The 17,389-nt window shown below is 37.0% G+C and overlaps 1 protein-coding gene across 1 annotated transcript in view; it reads right to left on the bottom strand.

Moving 5' to 3' along the window:
- The window catches only part of LOC145295910 (uncharacterized), a 220,837-nt gene extending 204,298 nt beyond the window's left edge, over positions 1 to 16,539 (bottom strand). Inside the window, exon 1 of the mRNA XM_080141681.1 lies at positions 15,954 to 16,539. Within this exon, the coding sequence (XP_079997807.1) occupies positions 15,954 to 15,992 (39 nt within the window). The 5' untranslated portion in view covers positions 15,993 to 16,539. The remainder of the gene's footprint in view (positions 1 to 15,953) is intronic.
- Positions 16,540 to 17,389: the final 850 nt, after the last annotated feature.

Here is a 17,389-nt window from a genome sequence, read left to right as displayed (position 1 = left end):
AACGCAATTACGTCAGAAGAAAAGAAAAGGAGGAGTAGACCAACAGTTAGAAAAAAAATAGAATAAAGAAATAAAAGTGTCCGTCACATGTAAGCACAAAAGCGCGTGTCAGATGATGACAATAACGTTTTTAGATTCTAACTTTAACGACAATAAGAACAGAAATACGTAATCATTGTTATTTTAGACTTCATTCATATTTAAATCCCCCTACTCCCCTTCTTTCTCGGAAGACAATGGGCATTCTCTGAAGGGTCTTTGTGTAATAAAGAATTTTTTATTCTTTTTTCACCCCCAAACAAGGCATATTACCACTTGGAACTTGAGAGGGATACTATTTGGGATCTGTCTTACACTGGACTGTAGGTAGTTGAACAGCAAGATGTTTGTTCACAGTACACTTAAATTTTTGCAGATTTCTACAGTCAAGGAAGCAGGAAACAGGGAAGGAATTCCAAAGTCTAGCAGTTTGAGAGAAGAAACTATAAGAGTACAAGGTTTTCCGGCATCTACAGTTTCTTTTCTTTTTCTTTTTTTTTACATAGGAGTCAGCACTTATCAAAGCCCGGCGGCCACTCGAGGGTAAAGGTTATTGAGTGTACAGTAGTCAATGGGATAATATTGTAGTAATTGTTAGTAGTGAAATTTGGTAAATTGGATTACTTAAAGGGACGGTTTATCACAAAGGCGTACAGTTCTAAGAAAGAAGCTTTGTTCATGGAATCTACGTTTAGGTTTAGGCACAGATAAAGAGTGGAGGAAATTATTGACAGTGTTTTTTTTTTGTTGTTTTTTTTACATGAGTGTCACCACTTATCAAGGCCCAGAGGCCACTCGAGGATAAGGGTTAATAGGTATACATTAGTCATTGTGATTTTAGCATAGTAAACAGTGGGAATTTTGTAACTTGGATTACTTAGGGGGACGATTCAATTAGAACTTGTTCACATTGGACTTTTTTTTTTTTTTTTTTTCATAGGTATCAACACATTATTAAGGCCAAGAGGCCACTCAAGGATAAGGGTTAAAGAGTGTACAGTAGAGATTGGACAATATAATAATCATTAGTAATGAAAATTTGTTAAATTTGATAACTTATATGGAACGGCTCATCAAGAACTTATTTACATTAGATTTGAAGACAACCATATTGTAGTCAGCCGGAAAGCAGGAAAACGGAAGACAATTCCACAGGCGTGCAGTTCTAATAAAAAAGCTTTGTTCATGGAATCTACGTTTAGGTTTAGGCACAGCTAAAGAGTGGTGGGAATTATTGATAGTGTTTACAGCTAGACGAGTGTTTCTTGTGAAAGTTTTGCGAGGGGGGACCATAGATTGAAGCCCAGTCGAACACTTTCCATGAAAATAACGATACATCAGAGACAAACTCGCAACATCTCTTCTGTGAGATAGAGGTTGCAAGAAAGAGAAAAGGACATCTCCTACGAGGCTACGAAGTCTATTTTGAACTCTATCAAGGCAGGACAAGTCCTTTCTAGTAGCTCCCACCCAGATGTGGCAACAGTACTCCATCCTTGGACGTACCTGACTCTTATATAGATAGAGAATTGCATCAGTAGTGAGATATCTACTGGATCGATAGAAAGATCCCACCATTTTTCCAGCGGCCTTGGCAACAGATTTGATGTACGTGTTCCATTTAAGATCAGGAGTAATGGTCAAGCCCAGAAGCTTGTTAAAACTTGAGGCCTCCCCAAGACGAGAGCCATTCATTTCAATTGATGCCAGATGGGGATCAGAATGTTGATGATGTAAAGAGAGAAGCTTGGTTTTAGATGCATTAAAAGTAACCAGCCACTCCTTTCCCCATTGTACTACATGCTCAAGATCAGATGAGAGAGAATTGGAGAGAACTTGGTCGTTTACGGTCTTAGATGTGCTACCATAAATGGTAGTGTCGTCAGCATAAATGTCTACAAATGATGTAAGGATGTGATTTGGAAGATCATTAATGTAGATCAGAAAAAGAGTTGGGCCCAGGATGGACCCCTGAGGGACACCGGCATTAATACTGTGGGCTTCTGATTTTTGCCCCTCAACTACTACTCTTATGAACCTATCAGAAAGAAATAATTTAATAATTGAGAAGACATTTCCAGCAATACCATAGCTAGAGATCTTATGAAGTAAACCTTTATGCCATACTTTATCAAAGGCTTTTTATATGTCAAGAGCAATTGCCCTAGAAAGGTTGCCTCCGTCGAGAGAGTCGCTAATCCTATGAGATATAACTGTAAGCACACCTGCTGTAGATCTAGCAGAACGGAAACCATGTTGAGTGTCACTAAGAAGGTTATTTTTGTTGAGATGGTTGATTACTATGTATTTAACACAGATTCCAGCAACTTACTCATGACGCACAGGAGACTTATTGGCATGTACTGAGAGGGGGATGAGCGATCACCTGAATTCTTAAATACAGGGCATACTGATGAAATTTTCCAGGGAGATGGGAAACTATTCTCCTTAAGACAACGTTTAAATAGTTTTGTAAGTATGGGCGCTAGTTCAGGTTGAAGTTTTTTGAGTACTATAATTGGAATACCGTCAGGGCCAGTTGCTTTACTGGAATCAAGGTTTTTAATTAGCTTGGCAACATCACGTACAGATATACATATATCACATAGTGTGTTTTCAGATACAGGAGGAAATATTGGGGGTTGGCGGCCTTGATCGCAAAAGGTAGAATTAGCTGCAAAGTTCTTGATAAAGAGTTTGGCTTTGTCTGATGCTGACGAGATTACCACAGGTCCATTGATGATAGTTGGGATGGAGCACACGCTTCTGTTCAGAATTCTGTTTGCTATTTGCCAAAACTGGTGGGAACCAAGCCGCTGCTCAGCTACTTTGGACTTAACAGATTGAGCATACAACCATCTTGCACTCTTTATTACTTTCTTACAATGGTTGCTGGCAGTCCTGAAAGCGGCTTTAGTTTCCATACATCTATTACGTTGGAAACAGTGGAAAAAGTGATTTCTGTGCGCAATGGCAGCAGCACATTCTGGAGAGAACCATGGCTGGCTGTTAGGTTTTTGCTGAAACTTTTTCGAGGGTATGAACCGGTCAATACCTACAATTAACCATTCCGTCAGGTCTAATACTATAGAGGACACATCCTTTTTAAATATGGAATGTAGACGTAGATCAGTTATAAATGTACGGAAGCTATCCCAGTCAGCCTTAGTGTATCGATATATTGTACGATGGAGAGGTACGTCTGGGGACTTATTACATTTCATTTTTATCTTAATTGATACAACAGAGTGGTCGGAAGATCCAAGAGGCGACAGAACAGAAACTGAACATAGTTCAGGGCAAGTTGTGAGAAAAAGGTCTAGAAGGCTCGCATACTGGCCGTCATTGTCGGGCACACGGGTGGGTTCCTGAACAATCTGAGTGAGGTCATAGGCAATGGAGAAATCATGACCGAACCTCCCCTCATCATCGGTCTTGTTTGAGTGGGTCAACCATTCGACGTTGTGAACATTGAAGTCTCCACATACGTGAATGTTAGCTGAAGGATAAGCAGATAGGACTTGGTCAATTTTCTCAGATATGCTTTTAAAGATAGTAACTCCGCTGTTGTGGGGGCGATAGAGAGTAAATAAAAATGCTGTAGTGTGAGCTAAAGCAAGGATCTTCCCTGGAGATGTCCCTACCACATGGAAAGCTATTTTTAATATAGGCACATATTCCATGCCCATGGCGATCTTGGGGGTCAGATTTAGAAGTTAAGTTAGAGTATCTTTTAATTGCGAACTCTTCTAGGGAAATAGCCTGTCCAATGCCAGTTTCACTTAAAAATAAAAGGTCTGGTTTAGTCTCCTGTAATTGGGTTTCAACCTCTGGAAGGTTAGAACGTAGACCCCTGATGTTGGAGAAGGAGACATGGTAGTAGGGGTCTACGTTGGAAGTTGGAGAACCGGGTTTAATCGTGTATTTTTTCTTGAAACTTGTCATGATGAAATTTTGAAATTTGTGGACTAGGTCGTCAGATTTACTTAGAGCAGGACAGAGAGGGGAAACTAAGAGAGAAAAAGAAACGAAGAATTTTTTTATTTTTTATTTGTAGCTAATGATAAGGTAAAGCCGTAACAATTACCCACTAGTATGGCATCGAGAGGCCCCACCAGAAGCTACTGCATGGTCCAGAATCCATTCACCAAATGGCAATACAGCAGCCCCAGTACTTTGCACCTGCTGATAGGACAGTCTCCTTAGCTGTTAATCCAAGGTTCGGGTCCCTGACTATCAGGCGGATAACGTCAGCCCAGACAAAACGTTTACCTCCAGCACCCTTACTAGTGACATGGCTACAAGGATAGACATAGAAACAGAAAATTTCCGCCATCTCTGCCAACTGTTCGCACAAAATACTGCCAACCTAGAAAACAGCTTTTTCTTCTCCCTTTGTCAGAAAAATCACTCATTAAAAAATGAGGACTGAGGGACAAATAAGAAGTGAGAGTAACAGGAGCTGCCGATAACGCATCCACAATGCGTTTTCTACTTTCCATTAAAAAAAAAAAAAAAACAAAAAAAACTATTAAGTATTCTACTTAATAAAAGTCCAACGGACGTGTTTAAGGGAAAGTATGGTGATAGATTCCCCTCTCACGAACTAAGAATGAGTACAATTCGTAATCTATTTTTGAAATCAACTCGGTAGATAAATCAACATTTATGTACGAGAAAAAAAATAAAAAAGCTGGTTCCAGGTAGACAAGTGTTTTTGTGAAAGTTTTGTGAGGTGGGGACCATAGATTGGAGCTCAGGCGAGCACTTGCCATGAAAATAATGATAAAGCAGAGATAGGCTCGCAACGTCTGTTCTGTGGGAAATAGGTTGCAGGGAAGAGAAAAGGACATCCCCCACTAGGCTATGGAGTCTACTTTGAACTCTGTCAAGGCAGGATAAGATTTTTCTACCAGCTTCTGCCCAGATGTGGCAACAGTACTCCATCGTTGCTTTTTATATAGATAGAGAATTGCATCTGCAGTGATATATCTAATGCGACGGTAGAAGGATCCCATTTCAATAGTGAAAGATTTTCCTGCTTCTCAGCTTAGTTGGGAGTATGTACGTCAAGAAGGCATAATAATGTAGTACGGGTTGCACAATCCACAGCTGCACATTCCACATACAAATAAAGATTAAAAAAAAAAAACTTTCTCAAGGGGTTTCTGCATGATGAGAGGTTTAGAGTCAAGTAAGGATTGCATAATCCCAGCTAAATGTTTTCCTGATTGCTTAAGTCAAGTGCCAAGGTGAAATCCAAAAGAACCAGAAGCAACGCTGGGATAAGCAGAGAATCACCTAGTATATTCTAGCTTAGTTACCCTACCGATGCTTGAAAGTCTAGTCTATGCTACTATTTCATCAATAGATAAAGGGAAAGATGTACTGATAACTAGGGCTGTGACAAGAGAGTATTCTTATCATTGTTTTGACTCTTGTGTATATATCTGACATAGTTAAGTAATCGAGAACCACATCACTCTATCTAAAAACATATAAGATATTAACTGATACATACTTGACAGTCAAAATAATGAAAAGAATATGCTGTTGTCATAGCCCTACTCATAACTTGCCTAGGAGTATTGAGAAAGTGATTTCATGCTTCTGATTCCCGAATAATCAGAATTTAATTACTGAGCAGGCTCAACGTTGCTCAACTTTGCTGAGTCAACAAGAAATAGCATTTTGACATGCTATAGCCATAAACATATTTGGGTTTGTATTACTGTACACATAGATTCGAAAAAGTTGTCAAAAAACAAATATATAACAAATAAATGTTATCAAAAGCAAGATAAGTTACTTTTCTACCAAACTGGATATATTTTTTGTGTTTTTATTCAATGTAACATATTTATTCAGCTCGAAAAACATACAGTGTTTACCGATGTATTGGAAAATTCAAGATGGCGTCTGATTCTCTCTTTAACACAGTAAGTTTGGGAAAAGGTGTTATAAATAAAAAACTATACAAAATACTATTAAAAACCCGCCGAATATATGTCAACCTATGTCACGGTAACATATATTGAGCAAATCCACCCAGAAACTTATGATACTTTTTTTTTGCAGCATGGGCATGATCTACATGCATTGGGTTCTCACTGGACAAACAGTCAACAACAAGGAATACTATGTTGAAGTTTTTAAGGGAGTTCAGAAAGAGATTCTGTTGGAAGAGGCCAACACTCTTTAAATCAGGTCGGTAGCATTTCCACCAGGACAATGCATCAGTCCACAACTACATCCTTGTCACAGACTATTTGACCAAGATGGACATCAAGGTAGTTCCTCACCCTCCCTATAATCCAGATCTTGGTCCCTGTGACTTTTGATTATTCCCTAAGTTCAAGGAAAAGATTAGACTGCCGTTATGAGACAATTGAGGAGATGAAAGAGGCTGTGACAAAGGTCATTGACACACTCACACAAGAGGATTTCCAGGGGGTTTCCAGAAGTTGTTGGAACGGTACAACGAGTGCATTGAAGCCGGAGGAGATTACTTCAAAGGGGACTAGAGTTTAATGTGTGTACTATCAATAAAAGTGCCCATACGAAAGAAATCTGGCAACTTATAAAAAGCACTTTGTACTTAAGATTTCTACCTGAATATGGCTGGAAAATAAAGGGTCATGTTCAAAATTTTGCACAGATTCCTGAGTTTGGCATAAAAATTCCTAAGTTCGAGAAGATGCACATCAAGGAGATCGAAGTTTACATCGGCCAAAACGTTGTACGAATAACATCCATACAAACAGTGCAAATAATCTGAATAATACAAAGTATCTGTTTTTATTAAAAATCTTGCTAATACCTAATCGTTTACACTAGATGTTGTGTTGCAACACGACATTGATATACTGTAAAGCAAACGCAACAAACTAAATCATCAATCGACTTGAAATACGACCTTCTCAACCGGCTCTCACTGAACAAAAAGGGACACGTGCAACTCGGGGGAGGGGGTCTAGAAGAGGTAACACCTGGTTGAAATGAATTTGTTCACTATTCTGTACTCTACAATGCTTCCCAAGCGCAACCTCCTCGCAAGATGGCACACTCGTAAGGTTGCACGTTCGATCAGTATTGATCAACATGGATGAAAGCAAAATCAGATATTAATTATTTTTAAAGTATAAATGTAACAATAGATTTTCACTTAAATATAAAAAAAAAAAAAAAAAAAGCAAAAATATACGACCCGTTGAGTCATCCATTGAGCTATGGTTAGTTTTTTTTAATCAGGAAAAAGTGAGTTTGCAAAACCGGTAAAAGTTTTTTTTATTTTTTTTTATAAAAGACAAAATAAAAAATTACTCTTTCTGTTCGCTTCCTCTGTACTTTCTCAGTCTATTTACTTCTCTTTTTATCTCTCATTTTCTCTCCAGCTATGAGTTAAATAATATTAATATATGTGGTGATATTACTTATCTATATTATACTATAGTATATTTCTCTTAGTCCGTCTGTCTGACTAGGTTTTTCTTTCTCTATCCATTCCACTTTTTTCTTGGAAACTACTGGACTGATCTAGCTGAATTTTTTATGCATCTTTGTTAAGATAAGGTGCAGCGAACTCAGTATATGGCATTCATTCAATGCACACACATAGGGATTGATAGGAATTAGTATGTATTGCAAAAATAAGCACACATCTAACGATCAATTTGACATAAAGCATCCATTCTAATCAACAGGCCATAACTTTTGCTTGTGTTTAATGGGTTAAAAAAGCTATTCCAATCTTCTGTTTATAGTTTGTTTTATTACCTTTTGCTAAATAGAGAAAGAGATGGGGTTAGAAAGAGAAACAATAGTGATAGCCACTGCATAAAAAGGAAGCAGCGCTTAGAACAACATAAAATAAGAAAAGAAAAGGGTAATAAACGAAAACTTAAGAAATGGTGGACTTGGTTAATAAATTACAAATTATGACTGATTAGAACTATTAAAATGGACTATATTTTCAAGTATAACTCAATCCCAAAACCAAGGAATATTTTAGCATGTATTTTGTGAGATTCAAATCTATATATCTATAAAAGTAAAATTGCCTATGTGTGTGTGTGTGTGTGTGTGTGTGTATGTGTGTGTGTGTGTGTCTACGTGTGTACATTTCCCTACCAAACTACTCTGTCAATTTTCAGTCTACAGACTCGAAATTTAACATAAGGGGTATTGAGATTTGGGGAAAATCTTTTTAATCGGTTTTCGGCCAGAAATTTGGCTGTCAAGAGGTCAAAGTTCAACGATTTAATCTTTGAAAACTCTACCAAACTCCTCCGCTAATTTTGGGTCTAAACACTTGAAATTTTAGATGTACGTTACTTGGACATGGATCAAACGTTTTAATTTGATTTGAGTCAAAAACAATAAATGTTAAGGGGTCAAAATTGGGATCAAAGTTTTTTTAAAAATTGATCTCTGCGGTCTCTACCAAATTACTCAACCAATTTTTTGTTTAAACATTTGAAATTTTACATAAAGTGTGTTCAAACATAGGGTAGGGGTTTCAAGCGGTTTTTGGCCGAAAATTTGGCTGCCAAGTGGTTAAAGTTCAAAAGATTTGACCTTTACGATCTCTAGCAAACTATTCAGCCAATTTTGGGTTTAAACATTTGAAATGTTATATAAAGGGTATTCAGACATGCAGCAAAGCTTTTTAATTAGTTTTGGGGCGAAAATTTGGCCGCCAAGAGGTAAAAAAATTGAAAGAGTTGACTTCTGCAGACTCTACCAAACTCCTCTGCCAATTTTGGGTCTAAACACTTAAAATTTTAGATGTAGCTTACCTGGGCATGAGTCACACTTCTTTATATACATACATATATATATATATATATATATATATATATATATATATATATATATATATATATGTATGTATATATATATATATATATATATATATATATATATATATATATATATATATATAATTATTTTTTTACTATATGCACATAAAGTTATGAACAGTACATAGGGCCCGAGCAAAGCCGGGCTGAACTGATAGTAGATATATATATATATATATAAAAGGTAAACAAACATTGATTAAGTCAGTTTTAGTGCAATAATAGATTTAAAAAAAATCAATTTTTGAAATAAGGTTGATTTAAAAGATATTAAATATATGCTATCAGAATCATCATCGATTTAACAACTATTTTACATGTTGGCATGTGTTGGACAACTTTAAGAAATTGACTTCCAAAGTAATCTATGTTTAGGTAAATGTGTTTGTCCCTCGTTCTTTCAAATCGATTTTTATCACTTCCTCCCATGATGTACTTGGTCTTCTCTACTAAATTGAACCTGTTACCTAAACTTCATCCCAAGAACTCTCATCCATTTTTTTTTATGTGGTCATACCATCGAAGTCTCCTGCTCTGCAAATATCTCCATTCATACTCTCCAGATTTAATCTTCCTCTTAAGTCATCAAGTCTAAGCCTGTTTTGAAGACTCACATTACACATCTATCATATCATTCTCATATCATTTCTCACCATGCAACGCATGTCCTCAACTCTCACTGGCCAGGTTTCACTTTCATACATGATCACACTGCATACACATAATAATAATAAACTCTTAACTTAGTCAACAATAGTTACACTATGGTTAGTAAAGACAGAACGTATTCCATTTTTTCTGATTATAGCAGCAGGAGCAACATATGCAAAACAAAAGCTCGATCTCGACAGTTATTTTCGACAAACTAAAAGAAGTAGATCAAACGACGATACTACATCTAATCATAACAACACAAATTTTACAAGTACTAAAAACGATATGACTAGAGCGGCAAAGCTACCAGCCACTGATAGCGGAGGAGGCAATGGTTAGCAAGGACAACTACAATGTTGAACAGACAACGGACCACAACTCACTGGAAACCACATAAGAACACATGTATTTTAACATACATTTATAAAATCTGATATAACTGTGTAAAATCTGATACAATCAACAGACCAAACTATCGCATTCAAAATAGCAGCAGACAGACATATATAAAAAAACAAAACAAAACGAAATTTGGTCATTGGATATTAAAAGTCCATATCACTTAACGATATGGATAAGATCAATACAATTAGAGGCAGCAATGAAAGAGTAAAAGCAATGCACGTACAAATAACAGTGGAGGTGGTGGTTGGCAAGAACAACTACAATGTTGAACAGACAACGGACCACCACCCACTGGAAATCACATAAGAACATAAAAACTTGACTGAACAAAAAGTCTTGACACAAAAAAAAAAAAAAAAATTGTACTTACACCTAACAATTTAGGGTTAAAAAAAAAGAACAGTAAAACATTTGTCTTTTCTTGAAGAAAAAAGAAAAAGAAATTTTGTTGATAAATATTTTGCAAAAAAATATAAAAAATAAAACAAAATGAATAAAAAAAATTTCAGTCCTTTTAAGGTAGGTTTTTGTTATTTTTTATTATTTGTATATTTTTTTCCGGTTTGTTTATTTGGAAATTAGTCTGCGTGTGTTACAACGCTCAGCTGAAATCGATGATTGTCAGTCTCGCCCGATCCATGCCTGATTGGAATTCCCGAGAATCCGGGTCAAATTATGCAAGAGTACCGGACATGTGTATTCTAACGTACATTTAAAAGCTGTATAAAATCTGATACAATGAACAGACCAAACTATCGCATTCAAAATACCAGCAGCCATATATATAAAAAAAGAAACGAAATTTGATCATTAGATATTAAAAGGATATACACAGTCCATATCACTTAACGACATGAATAAGGCCAACACAATTAGAGGTAGCAATAAAAGAGTAAAAGCGATATGCGTACAAATAACAAGAAGTTACAGATAAAAAAGCACCTGCTTCACTCTAAATAGTAACAAAACTTCTTTATCACCTTCATAGCTTTGCCATCTCATTATACTTGTCCATCTCTCCACCTATGAGTAATTTCTACTACATTCCCTCGTGCTACAAGATCAGGCTGTCTGAAGATATTGGCTTCCTGAAACGAAATGCACCTAACATTGATGGTTTTGTTTTTCTACTTCCTTTTGCAAAACTTAATTATGTTCTGCAAAAACAAAAACAACAACCCACCTTTTCCTCCCCTTTTCCTTTTTCCCATTTCCCCTTTCTCTTTCTATCTCCTCCACTTCCTGACTGGTTGCCTAACTTAAAATGTACCAAACATTAATACTGTAATCCTTTTACCTCTCCCATTGCAGAACTCGTTCATATTTTGCAGGGCAGAGAACAGAAACGATAGAAATCCACTATAAAACAACCAAACCAAACACTACAAACTAGCAATTGAAGGTACAAAGAGCTTGAAGAATAAAAAAAACTTCTACAAAATAACTGAATGCAACATGAATACTATTTCCAAAATAACTGGATTCGGTATAAAATAACCCGAAAAGGGTTGATATGCCGTAAAACAAAACGACCAAACAAATACTACATTCCTCGTGTACCCAATGCTTACAAGTACTACAAAAGATTGAATTGTATTTGACTCTCTTGCCACAAATTGAGCAAAGAGACTTTCCTCTTTTGGGGAACTTTCCAACACTACACTCACTGATCATTACTTTGTGTTCTTGTTAACATTCACTTTCAGATTTTTACATCCGGAACATTCCTCCAAGTCTTTCACTTAACAAATAGGTTTTCCATTGTTTTACAAGCAAGTGCTAAATCATCAGCTATACCAGCTTTTCTGGACACGCTATATGAAACTCCCTGGACAATACTTTTAAAACACAAATAAAAAGCAACGTACTCAATACAGAATCCTGACATACTCTTACTTTATTAAAGATGTAACTATTAGTGCTATTAATTCTAATACGTGTTTGAGCACATCTATATATTACTTGAACAACCATCAACAACAAATATGAAATGTATGCGTCTCTTTTGAATTGAAAGTTATGTTTAATTTTAGAAGAGTTTCCGATGGGTAGCTAATCTGTATAAGTCCTGAGACGAAAAATAGTTTTTGGTGGGTAGCTAATTTTTTTTTTTTTCTAAATTTTTTTACATGGGAGGCACCACTTATCAAGGCTCGGAAGCAACTCGGGGATAAGGGTTATTGCGTGTACAGTAATCAATAGGATAATATTGTAGTAATCGTTAGTATTGGAGATTTGATAAATTGGATTACTTAAGGGGGCGGTTTATCAGAAATTTGTTTACGTTGGACTTGAAGACATCCAAGTTGTAGTCAGGTGGAAAACAGGCAAACGGAATACAATTCCACAGGCGTGCAATTCTAAGAAAGAAGCTTTGTTCATGGAATCTATGTTTTGATTTAGACACAGATAAAGAGTGGGGAAAATTATTGACAGTGGTTTCAACTAGACAGGTGTTTTTCGTGAAAGATAGCCGAGGGGGGACCAGAGATTGGAGCTCAGACGAGCACCTGCCATGGAAATAACGATAAAACAAAGACAGACTCGCAACGTCTCTTCTGTGGGAAAGAGGTTGCAGCGAAGAGAAAAGAGCATCTCCCACAAAGCTACAAAGTCTATTTTGTACCCTGTCAAGGCAGGATAAGATGTTTTTAGCAGCTCCTGCCCAGATGTGGCAGCAGTACTCCATCCTTGGACGTACTTGGCTTTTATATAGATAGAAAATTGCATCAGCAGTGAGATATCTACTGGAGCGGTAGAAGGATCTCACCATTTTTCCAGCAACTTTGGAAACAGATTTGATGTACATGTTCCGTTTCAGATCAGGAGTAAAGGTCAAACCCAGAAGCTTGTCAAAACATGGAGCCTCCCCAAGATGAGAGTCATCCATTTTAATTAATGCCAGATGGGGATCAGAGCGTTGATGATGTAAAGATAGAAGCTTGGTTTTAGATGCTTTAAAAGAACCCAGACACCCTTTCTCCCATTGTACCACACGCTCAAGATCAGAGGAGAGAGAATCAGACAGAACTTTGTCATTTACGGCCTTTGATATGTTGCCATAGATGGTAGTGTCATCAGCATAGATGTCAATAAATGATTTAAGTATGTGTTTTGAGAGATCATTGATGTAGATCAGGAAGAGAGTTGTGCCCAGAATGGACCCCTGAGGGACTCCAGCATTAATACTGTGGGCTTCTGATTTCTGCCCATCAGCCACTACTCTTATGAGCCTATCAGAGAGAAATGATTTAATAATTGAGAAAACACTTCCAGTATACCGTAGCTGGAAATCTTATGGAGTATGCCTTTATATATATCTCTTGTGAAGTAGGCCTTTGTATGAGTCTTGAACTGTAAAAGTTTGCAGACAAAGAGCAAGATTCCTTCTTGTGTGGACACAAAAAATTATGTGGGAATTCTAAAATATCCAATATGTTTTATTGAGTGATTCCGGTTTCTGATTGATTGCTAGCAGAGTATGACTCCATTTGATTGGTTAGTTCCTATCGCTATCGTCTATAAATAGAATCTTCCAATTTTCTTTAATCATACCCTCTTCAGTAATGATCAGGGATGAGTCTCCCTACTGATGATGTTGATGCCAGTCAAGCCATCAATAATGCAATCAATAAATCAATAAAGGGATGACGGGGAATTATATAACCTATGACATTCTGCTTATCTATCGCTCAACTCCTTGGTATACTTCAAATGAGCACAAACGTCCATAATGTATCCCCTGAACATAAACGGCCCGTTTTCTTCGAAATTGCACCATTTATCTCACTAGGCAACCGCGAAACACAAAAGTTGGTGATGTCACTTTCTTTTCGGACTACCATCAAACAAGGTCAGCTAAGCTACACTATAAGGCATCCACACCAATTTTCTACCTACACCCAGTGAAATACTTGCAGTATTTTTACTCTCCTATTTATCAACGTTCCGTCTATTAAGGGGGTATATAGTGACCAGACAAAAGAATTCATACGGCCAGAATCTATTCATGTTGATTGTGTCCCCACTCTCATACGCAAATCAGTATCGCACAAGGAAACATGGTTGTAATTGCGTCACCTTGTCACACAAATTCACGAGACGACATTTTTATCCCTTCGTAAACAGGTTAGTACAGTAAACAGGTTAGAATGTTTGAGAAAGCTCGTATATAAGCACGAGCCCACAAAAATTTAAATAGTTTAGGCACTGTTTTCTCAGGTCGCCCTGTTGACGTCCGTGATGTCATTCACTTCTAACTCCGCCTAAAGGACGTTAAACTGCGCAAAGACCAGACAACAGAGTTCTCTCAAGACACTATCGTCGCCGCCTGTAATGCCGCTAGAATATAACTCCAAAGGACGGTTAAGGATTACCAAATTCAGACAGGCGTTCTGCAAGAGCCAGCAATGATTCTCCAATCTACAGAAAGTCCTCTGCAAACTGAATAAATGGCTCGAACTTATCACTATGCGTACCCAACTGCTAGTACCCAAATCAGCACGGATTAAAGTGTTGGATAAAACTGCAAATGAACGAAATATTCTCTTTCTCATTAACGAAGTTAACGCCAGCAACAATGAACGAATATTTTATGCTTACAAACAATTCGTACACAGTATTCAACGTTCGTAAGGTTTTCTTCATTAAATTACACTAACTTGATACCTTTCTCAGTCTTGAAGGATTTCTTCAGTCACTTAAAAACTATCAGTCATGCTGAGTTTCCCACTCTTCCTAAATCGTTGCCTTATAAAAGATACACATCTTACAGAATCATCAAAGGATTCCAATCTTTTTTTAATTACCTTCACGTGGGGAGACAGACAGAGCACATGCAAGGAGAACTCTAACTTGCATGTCTAGCACCAAAACAATTATTTTCTTCTGGTTAATAAAAATTGTTATTTAAAACATTTGTAATTGTTTCAGGCATGTTTGCTGACGTATTTTTTTTGTTGTTTTTTTGTTTTTTGTTCTTTCTCTCGATTTCGTCATGAATTCAGAGATCGGTCGATCCATCTTCCCTCTACAAATTCATTGTGCTTGTACCCCCTCGACATACATATTCCTGACGAACCTGCTTAGCAACAAAATTTCACCCCTTCCCCTTCACTGTTGAGGTCCCTAAATGCCAAAAAGCTTTCTACTCTAATAGTTTCTTTCCTCAAACAGCTATACTTTGGAATTCCCTTCCTGCTGCCTGGAGCCATGACTATACTGATATGCAGAAGTTTAAATGTAACGTAAATGAACATCTTGTTAATCTTTGCTATGCATGATCCCAAATAGTAACCCCTTACGTCTAAGTGGCGATATGTCTTGTTAGGGTGAATGCGAGTAAAAAAAAAAAAAAAAAAAAAGTGGGGAATCTCCAGCAGTCACTCTACAAAGAAGGCACATTGGATTGTGACAAAATTTTGAATTACCTCAGTTTAGATGAATTTCTCCTCCACCGATGGGGGACAGAAACAGCCAAAGTATAGTATCAGAATAACCAAAGATACTGCCAAAGTTGTTTGGGAGTGATGTCGAACAATAAACAAGCATATTACCAAAAAATCCTGCTTCATCCCTTATAAATGGAACACTCTTTTAAACCCTCCCCCATAAATGATCAAACTCAACAACACCACCACCACAAAAAATAATAAAATAAAATTTAAAAAATAAAAACAAACAAACAAACAAACAAACAAAAATGCAGCTTTCCGACGGGAGCAATCTGAAAGGTTATGGAAATAGCTGTGATATCTGACTGGTCAGGATTCCTCAGGCGACCAACACTAAATAAATCCCTCCTCTTGAAGGAGAAGTTAATGCCCAAGAGTTAATGCCTAGAATCGAACATAACTAGATCTCATTCAGAGAGAGAAAAAAAAAAAAAAAAAAAGAACAAACAAAAAAAAAAAACGAAAACCAAAAAACGGTACCAGAATGGTTCAAGTTTGACCTTAATATCATTTTTAGTAAGGAATCAAATATATATCCTACCTCATAGTATTCCGCATATTTTTTACCATTATAACTCATGTTCAACTTAATGGCAAGAAATGCCAATGATGGTATTTAAGACGCTGATTATGATGATCCGAATCCGATGATGATGATAATGATGATGACGCCAAGTGCAGGCGTGTTTGACTTGTAAAATCTCCAGAGACGGTGGTTTTCCCAAAAATATACATATGATGTGTTTTGTTCCCCCCGAAACAAAACGAATGTTCCGTTTTAATTTATTTATTAACTAGGTGAGAAAGACAGAAAGAAAGAAAGAAAAAGAAAGAAAGAAAAAAAGAAAGGAAGAAAAAAGAAGAAAAAAGCAAGATTAAAGAAGGAAAGAAAGGTGTGATGGTAGCACCTCCTTGTTTGACTAAGAGTTATTTTTTCTTATTTCCCGTTTTTTCCCTTCTTTTATATTCCACAGTTAGTTTGTGCTCGTCGCAAATGCACCTAGATTCTGTGTACAACTCAGCAATTAAGTTAAGCGCACCTCCCTTTAACTATATATAAAACTACAATAAAAACAGCTAAATAGGTCTCTAAATCAATCCGTCAATCCAGTAAACGCGTGAGAGAGAGAGAGAGAGAGAGAGAGAGAGAGAGAGAGAGAGAGAGAGAGAGAGAGAGATGGTAAAAATAAAGAAAGAAATGTTCCTGATAGATTTTTGTAGTTAACTTATTTTCTTTTGTGTAAAAATCATTAAATTGGGGGGGGGGGGTGACAACGGTTCATAACAGAGGTGCCTACTGCCTCGCTTCTGGGGCTCATATTTGCCCTACCCCCACAATCCCACATACCTATCATTTTCTATTAACACATTTATAAGACAATTAGCGAAAAGTGAATTTCAAAACAATTATTTTTTCATGCACCAAAAGGTCTCTTTAATAATTATATGATACCTTCTGGCCTTTTTGTTATTTGAGGGGATACGTCCTTGACAATCGGTCCGACAATGGCTTTGACACTCTCAGGCTGAGGTATGTTTCTGTTTATTCACAGGGGGTCGCTCTTCCTAGGCTTTTTCTTCTCTCTCTTACCAGGGAATTCCGACGGGGCTGCTTAGGCATTTTTGTAGGCCAGAGTGCATTTTACCAAGTACACTGACTTTTCCAAACCTTACGTGACCTTGTGTCTAACCTCTGTCAAAAGAGGTAACTAAATATACATTGTTAAATGGAAGCCTCTGTTCAGTCTTGGAAGACAATGGATACTCTCTGTAAGGGTAGATGTGCATGGAATTGTGAAGCAAGGGTTTCGCAATCTACAACCACACATCTCCTGAATCGGTACTGTTTGAGTCCAATAGCAAGTAGAAGTGCAAGATAATTGGAAACAATGCCGAGATAAGCGGAGAGCACATACAACACCTAGAATTCCCAAATGGTCACCTATTTTAGTAATGACCAGGCTCAACATCGCTTAA

The sequence above is a fragment of the Euprymna scolopes genome, chromosome 16, assembly GCF_053919585.1.
Source record: "Euprymna scolopes isolate OS-2025 chromosome 16, ASM5391958v1, whole genome shotgun sequence".
In the NCBI taxonomy this organism is placed as follows: Eukaryota; Metazoa; Mollusca; class Cephalopoda; order Sepiida; family Sepiolidae; genus Euprymna; species Euprymna scolopes.
Note: the sequence above shows the minus strand (reverse complement) of the source record. Positions and strands in the feature narration are given on the sequence as shown.